The 19,898-nt window shown below is 42.0% G+C and overlaps 1 protein-coding gene across 4 annotated transcripts in view; it reads left to right on the top strand.

Annotated features, from left to right (window-relative positions):
* LOC138754142 (AP2-associated protein kinase 1-like) overlaps nucleotides 1-19,898 on the top strand; it is a 110,138-nt gene that overhangs the window by 38,357 nt on the left and 51,883 nt on the right. For all 4 annotated transcript variants that reach the window (XM_069918007.1, XM_069918005.1, XM_069918006.1 and 1 more), the window contains exons 6-10: nucleotides 3,766-3,847; nucleotides 11,393-11,525; nucleotides 13,387-13,490; nucleotides 14,142-14,221; nucleotides 15,368-15,522. In XM_069918007.1, coding sequence (XP_069774108.1) covers nucleotides 3,766-3,847; nucleotides 11,393-11,525; nucleotides 13,387-13,490; nucleotides 14,142-14,221; nucleotides 15,368-15,522 — 554 coding nt within the window. The remainder of the gene's footprint in view (nucleotides 1-3,765; nucleotides 3,848-11,392; nucleotides 11,526-13,386; nucleotides 13,491-14,141; nucleotides 14,222-15,367; nucleotides 15,523-19,898) is intronic.

Genomic DNA, 19,898 nt, shown 5'->3' with positions numbered 1-19,898 from the left:
GCTACAGACCGAAATTATAAAATATTTTTAATGTAGTCACGAGGAGAGAAGTGCAAAAGAAACCAACTAAACTTAGCTGCTTCACAGGGAAGAGGGCCTTAAGCAGGGTCCTAATGGGACCATAGCCAAATAGTGGTTGAGGATGACTGCTCTACTCCATTAATTTTCATGCTCTCCATTCAGATCATAGACTAATTTTTGATTCTTCTTAGCGAAGCGCATGACCCCTCACTTTCCAAGTTTTGCCCACTCACTCAACCTATCTATATTCCGTGGCAGATGTCTCCCTCCTACCTATTTTTGTGTAATTGTATAACTTGGATATCTTTCTCTCTGCCCTTCATATCCTTTACATAAATATTGAAAAGGTGAGGGACAAGAACTGATCCTTGAGGCAATTGACCCATCCTTTCAGACTGAAAATGTATTTATTCGGACTTTCTCTGGGTTAACAATTTTAAATAAATGTAAGCACACTTTCTTCCCCTCCTGTGTTCTTGTGCACCAACTTTTTATGTGACATGTTATCAAATGCCTTCTGAAATCCATAATTCCTCTGTTATCTGCTTGTCAAGTTCTTAAAGGTCTCCAGCAAATTTGTCAAGCACTAGTTTCAGATTCATTTTCCAATCCACAAGTAGTTTTCCAGAATTCAGTTTTATTTTTGATTACACAGCATGATAGAAGGCTTTTTCAGTCCCTGAAACTCATGCTGCCCTGTAGGTGTACATTTTGGAGGATGGGAGGAATTAGGAGCTTCCAGGAAAAACCCAAGCAGGTCACGAGAAAGAATGTACAAACTCTTTATGTCCTGGTCATTAGTGTTGTAATAGCATTGCGCTAACAGTGCCACACATTACTATAAATGAAGCATTTATAGTGACAGCGTTCGTAGTCTGGAAAATCTGATGCTCCAACTCCACCAAACTCCTGTCTATGCCGGATTAACAGAGTTTGCGGTACCTTGGTGCATGTTGATTTGTTTCCAAAAAGGATAATTCATGCATGTATAAAGCAAGCTCACACCAAGACACAAGAGAAACTTGTCCGTGAACTACTCTTTGCAGATGATGCCGCTTTAGTTGCCCATTCAGAGCCAGCTCTTCAGCGCTTGACGTCCTGCTTTGCGGAAACTGCCAAAATGTTTGGCCTGGAAGTCAGCCTGAAGAAAACTGAGGTCCTCCATCAGCCAGCTCCCCACCATGACTACCAGCCCCCCCACATCTCCATCGGGCACACAAAACTCAAAACGGTCAACCAGTTTACCTATCTCGGCTGCACCATTTCATCAGATGCAAGGATCGACAATGAGATAGACAACAGACTCGCCAAGGCAAATAGCGCCTTTGGAAGACTACACAAAAGAGTCTGGAAAAACAACCAACTGAAAAACCTCACAAAGATAAGCGTATACAGAGCCGTTGTCATACCCACACTCCTGTTCGGCTCCGAATCATGGGTCCTCTACCGGCACCACCTACGGCTCCTAGAACGCTTCCACCAGCGTTGTCTCCGCTCCATCCTCAACATCCATTGGAGCGCTCACACCCCTAACGTCGAGGTACTCGAGATGGCAGAGGTCGACAGCATCGAGTCCACGCTGCTGAAGATCCAGCTGCGCTGGATGGGTCACGTCTCCAGAATGGAGGACCATCGCCTTCCCAAGATCGTATTATATGGCGAGCTCTCCACTGGCCACCGTGACAGAGGTGCACCAAAGAAAAGGTACAAGGACTGCCTAAAGAAATCTCTTGGTGCCTGCCACATTGACCACCGCCAGTGGGCTGATAACGCCTCAAACCGTGCATCTTGGCGCCTCACAGTTTGGCGGGCAGCAGCCTCCTTTGAAGAAGACCGCAGAGCCCACCTCACTGACAAAAGGCAAAGGAGGAAAAACCCAACACCCAACCCCAACCAACCAATTTTCCCTTGCAACCGCTGCAATCGTGTCTGCCTGTCCCGCATCGGACTGGTCAGCCACAAACGAGCCTGCAGCTGACGTGGACTTTTTTACCCCTTCCATAAATCTTCGTCCGCGAAGCCAAGCCAAAGAAAAAAGTTGTATACATGGAGACACTAAGCAATATAGTTTGAAAATGCAAAAGGGAATTTTGATCCTGGGATATTTCTTCAAATTAAGAGATTGGGGTTTTGATTGTATTAATCATTTGGTTTTGTCATTGAACCCTTGTAACAATAAAGCCTTGTAACAATAGATTTGCCTTTTTGATTCCTAAAATCCAAAGGGTTAATTGCATTAGCTTGACTGATTTGTCTGTCCCAATTACATGGTTGTGTCATAAAAGTAAGTTACCGTATATTTTGGCATACAAGTTGAGTTGTGAAACCCAAAAAATTTTCTCAAAAAGGGAGGGGTCGACCTATACACTGGATATACTTTTGAGACCTTAAAATCAAAAATCACTGATCTGGCACACGTCATCCTCTTAAAAGCTGATTCGGCGAATGTTGACCGTGGGTCTTACCTTTGTCCTGTTGGCCATGCACGATAACACCACAGTAAACCTGGTCCTTTCAAGGCCAGTACTGCTGGTTTGCACAGTTTTAACACCTTTCCATTCCACTGTTCTATGCCTATCATGTAAAAATTCATAGGCGTTTCATCAATGTTGCCAATATTTGCCAGTGCAGACTGATGTTTCTGCCAGTCACGAATAATAAACTGGTGAAAATTTACAACTTGTTTGGTTATTTCTGAGCGTTTTTTTGGGGGTTTTTTATTTTTGTTTTTTTTGTGTGTGTTGTAATACCACATTTTTCCTGTTCATGAAATGTTTGTCCCAGCCTAATGTAGCTTCAAAGTCTTTACTGAGGTCTGGGTGTGACTTTGTCCACTGCAGTGCAAATGTTCTAATTTTATTTCAGGTGACTATGTGGCAATCTCGCTTCTGTTCATGTACCCATTCAGCAATGTGCTTTTCTATCTCCGGCCAATGAGTGATTCCACTTCTTATGGAACATTGCCTTTTGGTATTTTTCTTAAAAGTCTCCTCTTTCTTCCTCCAATCTCTTACCAACTTCTCATATACATCATATTTTCTTGCAGAAGTACAATTGTTCATTTTCTTGGCCATTTCAATCACTTGCAATTTGAAACTCGCTTCAAATGTGCATCGTGTATTGCGTGGTCTCTACGGGCCCTCCATGGTAGCAATCACCTCCAGCCAACGCCCAGCAGATCAATGCATGCATGCAGCAAAGAAAATGCTGGAACTAACTTTGGTGGTCAACTTATATGCCAGTCAATGGCCAATCTCAGGCATCGTAATCTTTGGGGGTTGACCTATACACCAGTCGAATTGCCAGCGAGGCAGCCAGAAAACTTATACACCGGATGTACCATAAAACCTTAAAATCAGGCCGAAAAAGTGGGTTGACTTATACACCGAAATATACGGTACTTGTGGATTGAAGTTACAGACCCAAGGAAAAGGATCCAGGATCTGATTGTCTTGCTAACCTGTTTTGGATTTGATTGATTGTGAGAATTATTTTGCCTTTAATGGAGCTCCTTGAATATAAATACAATAGGACCTCATTTTAATGACCCAGAGAGCAAACTGTTGTCTTTTTCCAAGAGTCGGGTCACTTAATTGGAAATGAGCAGCTCAATTTATTTAGATACGCGAAGTGAACTAGGCAAGAATAATAAAAGTAAATTGTTTTCTCTCCTAGAGGAACCAAAGGTGGAAATTAAAATCAAATGAGTTATGAACTTTATGCCTACATCTTTGTATTATACAGGTACACTACTCTGTCCTACCGGGCTCCTGAAATGGTAAACCTTTACAGTGGCAAAGCTATCACCACCAAGGCTGATATATGGGTGAGTAGACGCAAACCTGTCCGTGTCTTGTGCTATGAGTGAGAGTACTTGCTGGAGTGGTCATACTAGCTTAGGGATTTCCTGATTCTGCAGTTTTGATGTAATGGGAATAACTGGATAAGCAAGTTCTTTAAATTGCTAGGACTCCATAATATTTAGCAACAGCTCAAACTTGGATTTGTTTCATATATTTCAAGGTGTCAGGTGGTTCAGTGTTCTGGATGAACCAATTAAGTATTTTTTTTAAAGTCAAGTCCTAACTGCAGAGTAAAAATTATGGCAAACAGTTTATTTATGCAAATAACCACTGACAGTAATGCATTTGACTGATCACAGAATGGCATTTTTTTTTTGGATAGAATTTACGTGATTTTACCAGCCTGAAGAATGCTGGAGGTCTCAGCATTGTGCGAACAACCAAAACTCGAAGTCTCCGTTTCCTTACGTGACTTTAGACAGCATACCGAAAGTGTAGTAATTAAAGAGGCCATGCACGTCATCAATATGGCCTATTGTTCACAAAAAGCCTGCAGTTAACTGAAGGCGTTCCAGGAAATTTGCTGGGCGTCCAGAAGGTAAACTATTGGAAAGGGAATGGCACCCTCATTCCAGTTATGACCTTTTTACACAGCACACGTTCCGGGAAAATGGCAGTGATTTCCTGCAATGCAGCGGCTGTGTAACATAAATAAATACATTGATGTTTACGCATGGAAGAAGGCCATTCTGTCTCAATACTAGGGTATCCCAGCAAGTCTCACTCTGTCAGTTGATCAGATAGAAAATATGGGTCAGGAGTTACACATGTGCTTTAAATTTCATCAGCCATTTACTGGCCCAATCTCCCAGCTGGTCCAGGTACCTCCCTTGTACTCTTCAGATATTTTCCTGCATCTTAAACAACCAATTCAGTTGACAGAGGGCACTTCTAATGACTATACTGTACTGCATAGGTATTGTATGTATGTTTGCATGGATTTGCACTGAGGACCAGAGAATGTTGTTTCATCGGGTTGTACTTGTACAATCGGATAACAATAAACTTGAACTTAGCATGAAAATGTTGGTCTGAAGTACAACAGCCAGGGAGAAAAAAATGGAATAATTGAAGCACGTTAAATCTTCCTGCAATGAAGTAGTTCACATCATCTGCATATCTGCCATTTTAACTGATGAATAATACAATATTCTGATTATCGTAAGTAAGTGGCTTGGCGTGAAGAGTATTCGTGCTTGTTGGCTAAGTTCCACTGACCTGCTTTCATTCCATAACCCTCCAGACCTCTCCTATCCATGTATTTATCCAATTTAATTTTAGAACTCAAGATTGAATCTGCATTAACTGCATCAGATGGCAGCTCATTCCGCATTCCTACTTTTCTGAGTGAATAACTTTCCCCTTATGTTCCACTTGTATCTCTCCCCTTTCAGCCTAAAGCTATGACCTCTCGTATTTATCTCCCTAATCTAAGTAGAAATATCCTACTCACATAGGAACAGAGGAACATAGGAAGTAGGAACAGGAGTAAGCCAAAAATGGCCCATCGAGCCTGCTCCGCCATTCACTATGATCATGGCTGATCTAATTTATGACCTAACTCCACCTACCTGCCTTCTCCCCATATCCTCTAATTCCTCTAGGGCACACATGTCAAACTCTGGTCCGCGGGTCAAATTTGGCCCGCGATTATAATTATATTTGGCCCGCAAGATCATTTCAAAAATGTTTTAGAGGTGGCCCGCCCTGCAGCGAGAGCTGATGCTGTTTTTTGGTAATGTCACCCCCACCATCCTCCCCCTTCATTGCACATCCTTCCCCATTGTAACACGAGAAATTGTAACACGAGAAGTCTGTCGATGTCATCAGCCGGCAAGCCAGTTGGAAGGCTCCCCGCACAACCAGTCACTTCTCCCACCTGTCGAGCGGTGCGGCGGATGGGCGAGTGTCTGTGATTTCCTTTCGGCGCGACGGGCATGGCAGGCTGCGCACGGCCCCCGGGCAGCGCGAGCCCCGCGCGACTGGCACCGGACGGCCCTTCCACAGCGCGAGCGCACTTCTCCCGGTCACCACGGCCTTCAGCGCTTGCACCCGCGCGGACCCCAGGGATGGCTGGTTCGGCCCTGCACGTGAAGAGAAAGATGGTGGCTGTCCGCAAAGGCTGATCGGTAGCGTGCTGGGCCTGAGTGGGTGGGTAAGCAGGGGTGGGCAGAGGGTGTAGGTGAGGAGTAATAGGCAGGGGAAGTTATGGTGGTGCGAGGGGCAGTTAGAGGGAGGGATGAGTAGAAGGAGGGGTGGATAGGGAAGAGGTAAAAGGGGAGGGGCAGGGCGAGTAGGGGAGGGGTGATTAGAGGGTGAGAGACGGGTAGAGGGAGGAACAGGTTGAGGGGAGAGGCAGTAGAGGGGTGTGTATAGGATGGGGTGGGTAGAGGCAGAGCGAGTGGAGTGAGGGGTGAGTAGAGGTTGGGTAAAGGACTGGTCAGGTAGAGGGATGGTGGGTCGAGGGTGACTAGAGGCCTAGAGCCTGAGGAGTGAGCAGGAAATGCTGAGTCCTGATGCAGGCCAAAATGGACACAGCCTGTGAATGCTGACGACATCTCCACAGGGACCAAATATGTTTCCCTCAGGTCAAGCAAAGGGTGAACTTGAGCTACCTACTCCTGACCTGTAACATTATCCTCCTAAAGTTATATCCTAAAGTTTAACATTACATATGTTGAAAGAAGAGAAAACATGCAGATGTTGTTGAAAATTTTCAATAAATATTTAGTTCGGCTCTCGACTTAGTCCAAGTTTTTAATTTTGGCCCTCCGTGAATTTGAGCTTGACACCCCTGCTCTAGAGGATCTACTCTGTCTATACCCCTCATAATCATAAACCTCTAACAAGTCTCCCCACATTCTTCTTAATTCCAAGGAGTATAGTCCTAGCCTGTTTAATCTTTCCCAGTAACTCAACTCCTAAAGATCTGGCAATCTCTGCACTCTTTCAATCTTATTGATATATTTTCTGCTGTTGGACGACCAGAACTGCACACAATATTCTAAGTGTGGCCTCACCGATGATTTGAATAACTTCAACATAACATTCCAACTTCTATACTTAATAGTTTGATTTATAAAGGATAAGGTGCCAAAGGCTTTCTTTACAACCATGTCCAAATGCGACGCCACCTTCAAGGAACAATGTATACGTCTTCCTAGATCTCTTTGCATTCCACACTCCTCAATGGCCTATCAATTACTGTGTATGTCCTACCCTGATTTGATCTTCCAAATGCACACCTCACACTTGTAAGCATTAAATTCCATCAGGCATTTACTGGCCCAATTTCCCAGCTGGTCCAAATCCCTCTGCAAGCTTTGAAGTCCACGACGCCACCTATCTTCGTATTCACCACATTATCATCTCGGTAATTTATATAGATAGCAAACAATAATGGTCCCATCACAGATCCCTGAGGCACACCACTTGACAGAGACCTCCAGTCTGAGAAGCAACCATCCACCACCACTCTCTGTTTTCTGCCACCAAGCCAATTTCAAATCCAATTTGCAACCTCTCGATGAATACCTTCTGAACCAATCTCTCATGTTGAACCTTGTCAAAGCCCTTACTAAAGTCCATATAGACAACATCCATGGCCTTTCTCTCATCAACCTTCCTGCTAACTTCCTCAAAAAAAACATGTAAGATTTGTTAAATGTGACCTACCACGCACAAATCCAGGCTGACTGAACTTAATCAGCTGATGAGGGTCCAAATATCTATATATCCTATTTCTCAGAAATCCTTCAAATAATTTACATACTATTGATGTCAGGCTCACTAGCCTATAATTGCATGGATTACTCTTGGAGCCCTTCTTAAACAGTGGGACAACGTGACCTACCCTCCAATCCTCGAACACCTCCCCCATGACTAAGGACATTTTGAATATATACGCCAGGGGCCCTGCAATTTCAGCACTTGCCTCCCTCGTGGTGCAGGGGAAATAAATATATACGGCCCAGGGGATTTGTCTACCTTTATTAATTACAAGGCAGCAGACACCTTCTCCTTAAATGCCTTGTGTTCAATGACACTTCTATTTGTTTCCCTTCCATTCCACTGGACCCAAAATGCTTACCTCTACATACTTCTTCCACCTGACCTGCCTGGTTCCCTAAAAGAAGATCAAGTACCATTTGGGGAACATAAAAGTGCACAAATGTTGTGTTTACACTTTACAACTGACAAAATTGTAAAATTATACAGAAATCCTGGAGGAACTTAGCCAGTCTCGCAGTGTCCATAGGAGGTAATGATATTCATTGCCCTCCATAATTTTGGGACAAAGACACTTTAATTTCCCCCGTGCTCCACAGTTTTAAATTTGTAATCAAACATTTCATATGTAATTAAAGGTTCACATTCCAGATTTTATTCAAGGTTATTTGTGTGCATTTTGGTTGGACCGTGTAGAAATTGCAGCACTTTTTATATGTCGTCCCCTCATTTCAAGGCACCATAATGCTTGGTACGTTTGGCTTGTGAGTACTCATGTATGTTTAATTGCTTCATTAGTGCAGGTATAAGAGAGCTAGGCTTGCTTCTAAGCTTTTGTTCACCTTTGGAGTCTGTAGTTGCCACGATTCAACGTGAGGACCAGAGTTAACCATATAACCGTTTACAGCACGGAAACAGGCCATGTCGGCCCTTCAAGTCCGTACCGGTTCACTTGAACAACTCCACTAGCTCCAGTAAGTTGGAGAAACATTAAATTAACTTTTATTGAATTTAACATGTCTAATTGGGTTATGATGCCGATTTTCATTTATACTCAGCATCTGATGCCTCTCATGTCAGTGTCCAACAATAATCGGCCAGCTTTGATGAATTCCAGTTGCCCTGATTCTGCTTTTCCACGGTCGCAATGTTCTGGTGGAACCTTTCACCGTGCTTGTGCCCCAATGAAAGTCAAAGAACCCATTATAGGGCTGAAAAACAAAAAGAAAACCGTAAGAGACATCACCCAAACCAAAATCAACAGTTTGCAACATCATTAAAAGATGAAAGAGTGAACTGGTGAGCTCAGTAATTGCAAAGTAACTGGTATTCCAAGGAAGACCTCCAGCGCTGATGACAGAAGAATTCTCAACATAATGAAATAAAATCCCCAAAAGCAACACTCTTCAGAAGGCAGGTGGGGATATGGCCCAATGACTACTTGACAGAAATGGAGGCTACAATGCAAGATGCAAACCATGGCAAAGATGGTATACTTTGGATCTTGGGCTGTTCCTTCCACATTTGCTCTTATCATCACTCTGATCCAGGTTAATCTTAGTCTCATCTGTTCACAAGACCTTTTTCCAGAATTCTGCAGGCTCTTTCAAATACTTCTTGGCAAAATGTAATCTGGCCATCCTTTATGTGGATGTTGAATATTTGAATGAAAGAATTTTTTACCAGAAATAAACTTTATTTGCAATAAATTATGTACAATACAAGCCAAAAGTTGTTCCAAACTTTACATTCATAATTTCAATCCTATTGAGTAAGATATTTACAAACTTTTACGTAGTTATCTCAGATGAGCAAGTTATTTACAGTACAGAAGAAGCTGTTCAGAAACTTTTTTACATTTTGTCAGTCATCTCATTGATCTACCTTCCAAGTTTAACGTTATTGCCTTAATATTCAGTCACCACCCCTGGTAATGGGGAGAGCTCTAAACAGTGCTCCCTCCCCACAGTATTCGTGCCTTGGCTGTACTAAGACTCAGCATGTCGTCCTGCAGCCTGAAATGTGGCAGGCAGCAGTATTCCCAGACTGACATCTCAGTTTGCTGAAAGGCCACCGGCTTTCAGGCTGACCAAAGGGTGTCCTTTACCAAATTGATGGTCTTCAACAGACTCAGAGTGGGTCCCCGGGAACAGTCTGTAAATCAGGGAGTCCTCTGTCACGTTGTCGCTGGGGATGACACGTGATAGAGCTCTCCATACCCTCCTTGTGAATCTGTATTCGGCAAAGAGGTGGGCGATAGTCTCCACCCCACTGCAGCTATCCCAAGGACAGTGTGCGTTGAGGGTGATGTTCCGGTTGTTCAGGAAGGATCTCACTGAGAGGGCTCCTCTCACCGCCTACCGGGCCATGTCCTGGTGCTTGTTAGTGAGCCCTGGCAATGAGGGGTTCTGCCAGACCTGGACAGTCTGCTCCGAGAACCATCCCACCAGATCTGTCGAGTCCTCTCAGTTCCTGCATGATGTTCCATGCTGACCACTGCCTAATGGCCCTGTGGTTGAAGACGTTGTCCTGGAAGAACTTTTCTATGAAGGATAGATAGAGTGGCACCAGACAGCCAACTGGGATATTGCGCAGCAGCGGGGCCAGTCTTATCCTTTGCAAAACCTGGGACAGGTAGAACCACAGCACAGCGGCACTTGGTGCCGTCGTACCTTGGTTCCACGTACTGCTTGATGCAGGTGGTCATCAGGATGAACACCACATTGGATACACTCTTGCCCCTGTTTTCCAGTGACATGTACATGGTGCTCCTTTTGGAGCCCCAAATGAATCAGAACATGTCCGGTCATAGGTGCAGGGGATAGGCCACACCTGCACCGCATACAGTAGCACCGAGAACACCTCACACTTGATGACCATGTTTTTTCCTGTCCCATTTCTTGGCGGACCTTAGCAATCCGCTCCGTCCAATTCTTAGTGCACACCTCAGCCCCTCCAAACCAGATCCCAAGTACTTTCAGGTAGTCCATTGTGTCTGTGAAGGGGATGATGGACCGGTCGGGCCAGTTACCGAAGAGCATTGCCTCGCTCTTCATTTGGTTGACCCTGGTGCCCGATGCAGACTTAAATTGCCCACATATGCTGGTCAGTCTCCAGACCAATCGCGTGTCCGAACAGAAGAGAGGCCTTGACCTGGGCACCTCTGATAGTAATATTATTTAATAAATCTATATTCAATTTGATATTCATTTGCTTGTACTGTTTGGATGATTTTCCATCTGAATGTTACCTTGTTGCTGCACTCCTAAAGTTACACAAGAGTCACAGTATAGTTTTTAAGACACTAGCTTTATAAAATGGGACTTGTTGGTAATTGAGTTAAATTTCATATGTTTACACCAATTAAAGATGAGTTGTTGTTTTGGAAATTCCTCCATTGGGGGGAAAAAAAATTATTCATACATAGGTAAATGCAAATAGAATAGCTTGGGTGTCAATTTTTCTGTTACTCAAATTTGAAAGAGCAAAGGTATGGATGGAAAGTGTCGGAGCTACCCTGTCTTACCAGGAGAATTAATCCTTGGTTTACTATCCACAAAAGCTCCTACTGCTTTAAGCATTTTGAGGGGGAAAAAAACGTCCCTTTGCTTGGGTTTCAGTCAACTTTAATTCCAAAACATTTTTGAGGCAAGAACAATTGTTGAAAGCCCAGCAGATAGCTGGTAATTATCTGTTTTGTAATTATATTGAGTTAACTCTGAAGATTTGAACCTTTTCCCTGCCATTCAGCCAGCTAATTATAATGCTTTATTTTTCAGGCACTTGGATGTTTACTGTACAAACTCTGTTTTTTTACACTACCCTTTGGAGAAAGCCAGGTTGCAATCTGTGATGGGAACTTCACAATTCCAGATAATTCCAAGTATTCCAGCGAGATGCACTGCCTAATAAGTACATATTGTTAATTATTTTTTCCCCATTTGTTTCTCTTTGGCTCTTGTTCAATTCCTTTTGAGTACTACACTAACACTTGAGCACTAAAATTAATTATAGATTAGGATAGGTTTCCAAAATGTTTTGTTTGGTCTCTTCCTTTCTAAAATGCACCATCATCAAAGCAGACATACTATTGGCAAGGGAAATGTGTTAAAACTGAGGGAAAGCATATTTGGAAAACAAGAAAAGACAGTCCATTGCTGAAGATGTTGCATTTTCCATATCATGGGGATCTAATGTTGTCAGAACTGTATTAGCATGCACCGTAAAATCCTGGTTATCTGGAATTCAGGTAACTGGCGAGTAAGTTGCGGAAAATAAATAAGTAAAAAAATACGCTAGTTTAAAATTGGTGTGCCTTGCCGTTAGTTGGTCAATCACACAGCATGCAATCTCATCTACCAATCCCCAGTGGTGCCAGATATCAGGGGTTTTTTACCGTATCACCTTTGCCTGCTTTTATGTTCCAATTATGTGTTGCCTCCATGACTGCAGTTTTCAGTGCTGGTCCCATTCTTTTTGTTGATCGCAATAACGCTGACTTGTTGCAAAACAGCTGTTTTTAAAACCAAGCACTTTATGCCATCATTGGTATTTTCCTTTGGCACACAATTGTATGTGCCACAATTAAAGTCAGAAGCTCACTGAGAACTACATCCACATACCTTCATCTATATAGCATTTCAGAGAGCAGCCTGCAGCCAAGAGATTGGATCTGTGACAGCTGTCAGGATAGAAGTACTGTTAGTGGAGTGCATGATTTCAAGGCGAGGCAGGTCTTTTTCAATGGTAATCAGAATTTTTCAAATTAAATCATTTGTTAATGATTGGAAATTAATGTAAAATAAAATAACATTACTCAAAAACTATAATTTTTTAAAATTTAGACATACAGCCAGGTAACAGGCCCATGAGCCCATGCCACCCAATTAACCCACAATTCCACCACCCCCCCCCCACCCCCATATGTTTTGAAGAGTAGGAGGAAACTGGAACACCCGAAGGAAACTCAGGCAGGCACGGGGAGAATGAACAAACTCCTTACAAATAGCACAGGATTCGAACCCCGGTCCCGATCGCTGGCGCTATAACAGCACCGGGCAAACTGCTATGCTAACTATACCACTCAATTACAGTATTTTGATAATCTGACTGTTTGGAATTGTTTTTCAAACTTTTTAGTTTAAGTATTTGCTTTATCACAAAATAATTTAATAGAATCTCAAAACAGTAACAATATAAATATTATTCAAATCAGTAAGGAGTTGAATGAATGCCATTTAACTGCATATTGATCATTTTCTTTTTGAGGTTATTTTGTAATGTCTAGATGTGTCACGTAGATTGGATGTGAATTTTGGCCTCTGCTTCCCAACAACATTACTATTTTCCTAACTATATTTGTGCTTTCGGTATTGATTGGATCTGTGATATATTTTATTAAAATTTGTGAATGACAAAATGAACCCTTTGACCAAAGTGAGGTTGGAAGTACAGGTGCAATGAAATTGAAACTAAAATCGATCTCTGAACAAGCATTGTTAAAAATAATTCTCTTGTGCGTAAAGGAGATTAACCCTTTGGACTCTGGCCATTTTTAACCTTTCACAATATATACTCCAGACTGGATCCATAGATAAACTACAGTGCAAACACTGGTATGAACTAGCTGGTATTTTGGTATAAAACCAATCCTGGAAAACGGGGACGTGGAGTATATGCGCTTGTTGGAAGGAATATGGAGTCCAAAGGGTTAAAATCAAAGCTGTGTAAAACTGACATGACATTGTCTACTCACAGTGGTCTTGCTTTCCAGGATTCATGCTTGAACCAGACCCTGACAAGAGACCAGATATTTATCAAGTGTCTTATTTTGCATTTAAACAAATTAGGAAAGAATGCCCAGTCCAGAATGTCAGTGTAAGTATTGAAATAATTTTAAATCTATTTTCATTCATTTATTCGTCTTGATAAACTAATCAATGCCCAACTGAAACTTACAATCAGTATATAGTGGAAACTGTTCTGATGGCACAGTGTGTTTCGGCTGCAGTGTGCTGTGCTATGAAATTTGTAATTTGAGATGCTGATCTTATCTGTGAACATGGGTGCCAAGCAAGCAATGAAAATTGGTACAGTCAAATGGGAATTCTTCACTCACTGTCCAAAGAAAATTACTGGCATCACTTTAGTAAATAAAGTTTCTTCAACATTCATCTATGTTTCATAGATGAATGGATCTCTGTACATTCGCAAAGCAGCCTCTAATTTAATTGAATAATTTGTACATCCAGCTGCATGAGAAATAGTGTCTGAAAGTAGGGAGAGAACTGAAGTGTTTTATCAGTGTCTCAAATCTTATGGGTTGTAGAAATAAAATTAATCTGTTACATATGTGTACTCATTGATCTCTCTTGTGGATTTTATGGCTCAGGCGATGCATAACTACCGTCCACCCAACATTTTTCTTTGATTGAAGTGAGAAGAAAACGCGAACAAGTAGTCCGCATCACTCGATCTCTGACAAAATAGTGAACTTGCTCATAATTCGATAACAACTTTGTCCTGCAGAACTCCCCCATTCCAGTGAAGCTCGTTGAACCAGTCAAAGCCAGTGAAGCTGCTGCGAAGAAGACACAGCCCAAGGCGAGGTTAGCGCCACCTTGTGTACAATTCAATGGAGCGATCCTTTACCTTTTTTAGGAGATGCCGCAATAGAGTTGTGGGATCAATATTTCATCGTCTATTTTTCGGGGGGGGGGGGGTGCTTATTCTTTTGACTACTGAAAGAAATTATAGGTGGACAGTTATGGAGTTAGTTGAGGGTTAGGGATTGGGTGAGAAAGTTTGGGCGTTTCTTTTGGAATATTAAATAAACTTCAATACCAAATAAATGCAATATAGATTGAATTCATTATTAGACTTTAAATGCGAAAACTGATGGGGACTAAAAATGGCACTGTTTTTTGCAATTCTGTAGTTCCATGTCTTGTTCATTGTGAGATCAACTCTATCATTGCTTCGCTTTGCCTCAGAAAAGCAGTCATCTGTTTAAAGCACACCAGGAAACCTCGCTTCTCCCCCCATCCTCTCGGGCACCAGTTTGAAAGCTTGATCTTCCAAACTCAAGGACGGTTCCTTTCCTACTGCTAACACAGCCTCTTGAATGGGGCTCCCATTAGCAAAAGAAGTGCACTGTTTATCTGTTCTTTTCTCTTTACACAGTACCCTGCACTTTTATTTTGGTAACACTATAGCCTGTATTTTTGCCTTATTGTAACATTATCCCCATGCTCATTTTTATTCTTGCATTAACTATAGTACAATATATAGGTTGTATCTCAGTGCACCTGACAAAAAAAAACTCCATTCCGATTCCAAAAAAAATGAATCTGACTTATTGGTCATAGAGACTGAGGTGAAAAAATTTACATTTAATTGTTCAGTAACACTATGGCAAGGGTACATTGCATATTTATTAAGATGAAGAGCGTTTCATGGTTTTGAAGGGAGACGATATACTGTATTTATGCTTATATACATATAATTCTGATCACAAATTGGCAAGATAGTAATTTAAAAGAAAAATATTTCAGAGAACACCAAAGACTTGTAGAAGAATGACGAATGCCATTCAGGGATTTGCATTCTTTTGAGTATTTATTATTCAGGTCCAGATTACAGTTCAATGAAACAAAAAAAAAAGAAAAGATTGAATGAAACTGCACATTGTGGATGATTTAAAATGTTGGTGATTTTCATGCATATTGTGTATAATTAATTGGCTTACCTCTTAGGCTTACGGACCCAACTCCTCCCACTGAGACCTCAATAGCTCCTCGCCAAAGGCCGAAAGCTGGGCAGGCACCAGCCAACCCAGGGATGCTGCCAATTCAACCCTCCCTGACACCACGAAAGAGACCGTCTGCTCAGGCAGTTGCACCACCAGCAGGTCTGATGAATTGGATACATGTTCTCTGTAGTTTGTTGAAGTTATGTTGGTCTGCAAGTATTGTAAATTTTATATATGCATGACCATTTGTTTTACCATGTACAGTATACTGATCTGCACAGTGAGAACTTAAAATGTCATCTAATTATTTTAAATTTTTAAAATTTAGACATGCAGCATGATAATAGGCCATTTCTGCCTACGAGTCTGTGCTGCCAAATTTACACCCAATTAGCCTACACCCCTGGTAAGTTTTGAACGGTGGGAGTTAATGAGCCACCGGAGAAAACCCAGTCAGACACAGGGAGAACGTACAAACTCCTTACGGACAGCAAGTCCTGATCGCTGGTGCTGTAAAGGTGTTGCACAAACTGCTACGCCAACCAGGCCATGCATTCAAACTATTCAAACATTTCCAACAAACTTCAATCTCACAGCTTTCCCTGTTCGAAGATATAGAGTGTTCGTGGAAAAACATCGAATTGTTTCTATTGAAAAATCCAGACCAATCTGCTGTGTCTTGTGAGTCAATGAGAAGAGCCCAAGATGGTTTCCAAGTATTGAACCTCATAAAGTTAGAAGGCTTGTTTCGCAAGCTGTCCAGCAAGCCATTTCTAATGTGCATTAGACCACACAAAGCAAGAGCATATAATAGTGAAATGGTCAGTTAGTCCATGGTGAAAGGCAGCATAAGATCCCTGCTTTTATCTTCCTTTCTTTGGATAAAGATCAGGGAAGTTTGGGACACTAATACCCCTGAGTAAAAAGCCCTGCAAAACATCGTGGGCACAGCCCAAGGCATCACAGGTAAAACTCTTTCACCATTAAGAACATCTACAGGGAACGTTTCTGTCAGAGAGCAGCAGCAATCATTGAGGATCCACACCACCCAGCATATGCTCTGTTCTCACTGCTACCATCAGGAAAGAGGTATTGGTGCCACAAGACTCGCACCACCTGGTTCAGGAACAGCTGGTCCCCCTCCACCATCAGACTCCTCAACAACAAACTCAATCAGGGACTCATTTAAGGACTCGGACTTGTGCACTTTATTGTATTATTTTTCCTCTGTATTGCACATTCTTTATTTGTTTACAAGTGTACGGTTTTTTTTGCATTACCAATAAGTGGTAATTCTGCCTCTCCCGCAGGACAAAGAAACTCAGGGTTGTATGTGATGTCATGTACACACTCTGACATTCAGGAATCTGAAACCTGAATCTGAAATCCTTTCCTCGTGTCAGCCCGTGACTCTTCTCTCAGTTGCCTTGAAGCTACATTCTCAATTTCTGATGTTATTGTTGTCAATCGCTTTGTTTGCTGCCTTTGCAAATGAATGTTACTTGTGTGACTGTGTTGATAATTGATATAGAGTGAGGGTGGAGAAATGGAATAAATTACTCATTTTAATTCTGCCAAATGCTTGGAGAGCAAGTGTTCCTGCAGACATGAAGAAATTAATCATTCAGGATGTTAATTATTCAATGGTCATCCTCCATTTCAACACAGTCCCTCTCTTGGGATATTGTTTCTTTGGAACAATTAAAAACGATGGAAAAACTTGGAAGAGACATTTAGTTACATGTTAGTCAATTTCTTACGAAATTTGGCATGAAATAATGTTTGAAGTATCTCCTTCTGCCAAGAAGAGTTTGCACAATATATGCAGCCACTTAATCCAGGGGACCATGGACACTTCTGTGACTTGGATCTTTTCTAATGAAATTGCCATCAGTGCAAAACGCAGTGGAAATGTTTATTCTGGATATCACTTGCCATTTGCGATTCCTCTCTTTAGGGAAGATCTACACAACCTGACAGAAACTCAAGGTTCTTCGATCATACCTTGATGAAGAGCTCAGGGCCGGATTGCTGGTGATGCCTTACTTCCTACAAACGCTGCATGACCTGCTGAGTGTCTCCAGCACATTTTTGTGTTGCAGTGCAATCCCTGTGTCTGCAAACTTTTCTGTTTAAGAAACTCTCAAGTCCTGTGTAGTTTGGGCATTTGATACTTTGCAGAATGGGCACAGCAAATAATTGAGCAAGTAACACTTTTTGTTCTTCATGTGGATCACCAGACGATATTTTTGGTTGTACGTGACAGCAGCAAGTATACACCTAATTGTAAAATAGTGGCTTGTTCTTCGTTCTCATTGTGAGTCTCCTGAACTACTAGGAGATTGCAGGCATTTTTCCTCAGCATCTTCCCCATTTGGCTTTTGGCAGATCTGTGTCCCAGGGTCTAGTATTATGAAAATGAAAGATAATAAAAGCATTTTAAATTTTTTTGTTGTTGTTCTGACCTGGAGCCATTCACTCATCATAATAATTGTGTATTCTTTTTCTTTTAGTCACTGTTATCCCATATGGAATAGTCTGGGCCAAGCTTTTATCCATCACCCTGTAATGCACAATGAATGCACAAAGCCATTGTGACAAACATGATCAAAATGTGTAACAGGACATCCCTGCAGTCTTGCATGGAGAACAACGTTGTAAGCATAGAACATTACAACACAGCACAGGCCCTTTGGTCCTCGAGGTTGTGCCAACCAACAGTATATATACCTAAAAGGAAAATCTACATCCTCCCTAGCCTCTATTTTTCTCTCATCCATGTGCCTGTCTCAGAGACTCTTAAATGCCCTTTTTATTCCAGCCTCCACACCTCCCCTGGCAATGCATTCCAGGCACCCACAACTCTGTTTAAATTAATAAATAAATCCCCCGCCCCCCCCCCCCCCCCCCCGCCGATGTGTCCCCTAAATCTTCCTCCCTTCACTTTGTACAGATGTCCTCTAGTGTTTGCTCCTCCCACCTTGGGGAAAAGGTGCTGGCTGTCTACCTTATCTCTGCCTCTCAGAATATTGTAGACCTCCATTAAGTCACCTCTCCTCCTTCTTTTCTCCAAAAAGCTCGCGCTCTGCTAACCTTGCCTCATGACATAATTTCCAATCCAGGCAACATCCTGGTAAATCTCCTCTGCATCCTCTCCATAGCTTCCACATTCTTCCTGTAACGAGGTGACCAGAACTCCTCAAATTTGTTGATTAACATGAAACAGGATTTCTAATTTCTCTCCAAGATGTAGGCTCTTCCTCATAGTTGATATTGGCAGAGTGGCCCACCCATTTTATTGTTGGATATAATAAAATGCAGGAAGGACAAGAAGAGCAGCTGTCAGTGCAACGCTGTTACAGCGCCAGTGACCCACACTGTCTCTAAGGAGTTTGTACTTTCTCCCCATGCCTGCATGTTTTTTCTTTGGGGGCTCCAGTGTCCTTCCACCCTTAAAAATGTACTGGTCAATTTGGAGTAACTGGGGGGCATGGGCCTGCAGGCCAAAAGGCCCTGTTACTGAGCTGTATGTCTCAATGATCAAACAATACTCAGTAAAATAAATTGTAAATTCACCATATACATCTTGGCAATTAACTACTATTCTTTGCAAAATAACCATGCTGGATTGAATAATTTTGTATTTGTCAATCCATGGCAAACTATAATGACCATTCCAGTATTAAATTGACTTTTGGTGGAACTGTTGAATTCTGAATGTCACAATCATATATACATACACACGTCACAGTGCCTGAGGAAAACAGATTTATCAGTTGTTGTCAAAGCATTAGTGGTTCTGTTTAGGATGCAATTAGATGCAATGATATTACAGTATTAGATTTAATCGTCATAAACCATTTGACTCAGTTCAGTGTTTCACATGACTTTGGGGATCTTTGCTAAATGTGCTTGAAAACATTGGAATGGATTACATTTTTTTCCCCCCACCAATTTCCTTTGCAATTCTAGCCATTTGTTTGATGTGCATACCAATGTTCTGGTTGATGCTAATGAGAATGGTATCTTGTTTCAAGTCTCTGTCTCTAGAAATCTTGGCAAAGTTGTCTGCCTTTTCCTGTGCTTATGGAATACTTTCAACATGTAATGAAAATTAAATGCATTAAAGAAGGGATTTCAGATTAGTTTTACAATTCTACATTTTCAAATGAAGCTTCATTCTTCATGCAGGAAGCATGCTTAGCCCACTGATCTACTCTCTCTCTACACCCATGACTGTGTGGCCAGGCACAATTTAAATGCGATCTACAAATTTGCCGATGACACCGCAATTGTCGGCAGAATCACTGTCGCCAATGAGGAAGCGTACAGGAGTGAGATGGATCAGCTGGTTGAGGGGTGTCACAACCACAACCTTGCACTCCACATTAGTAAAACTAAGGACTTGATTGTGGACCAGGAGAACACCAACCAGTCCTGGTGAAGAGGGTAAGAAACTTCAGATTCCTGAGCGTCAACATCTCTGCAGATGTATCCTGGGGCCGTCGTGAAGGCACAGCAGTGGCTATGTTTCA

This window comes from Narcine bancroftii, chromosome 2 (assembly GCF_036971445.1).
Source record: "Narcine bancroftii isolate sNarBan1 chromosome 2, sNarBan1.hap1, whole genome shotgun sequence".
Lineage (NCBI taxonomy): Eukaryota > Metazoa > Chordata > Chondrichthyes > Torpediniformes > Narcinidae > Narcine > Narcine bancroftii.
The sequence above is the reverse complement of the archived record's forward strand: the minus strand, read 5'-3'. Positions and strand labels throughout refer to the sequence as shown.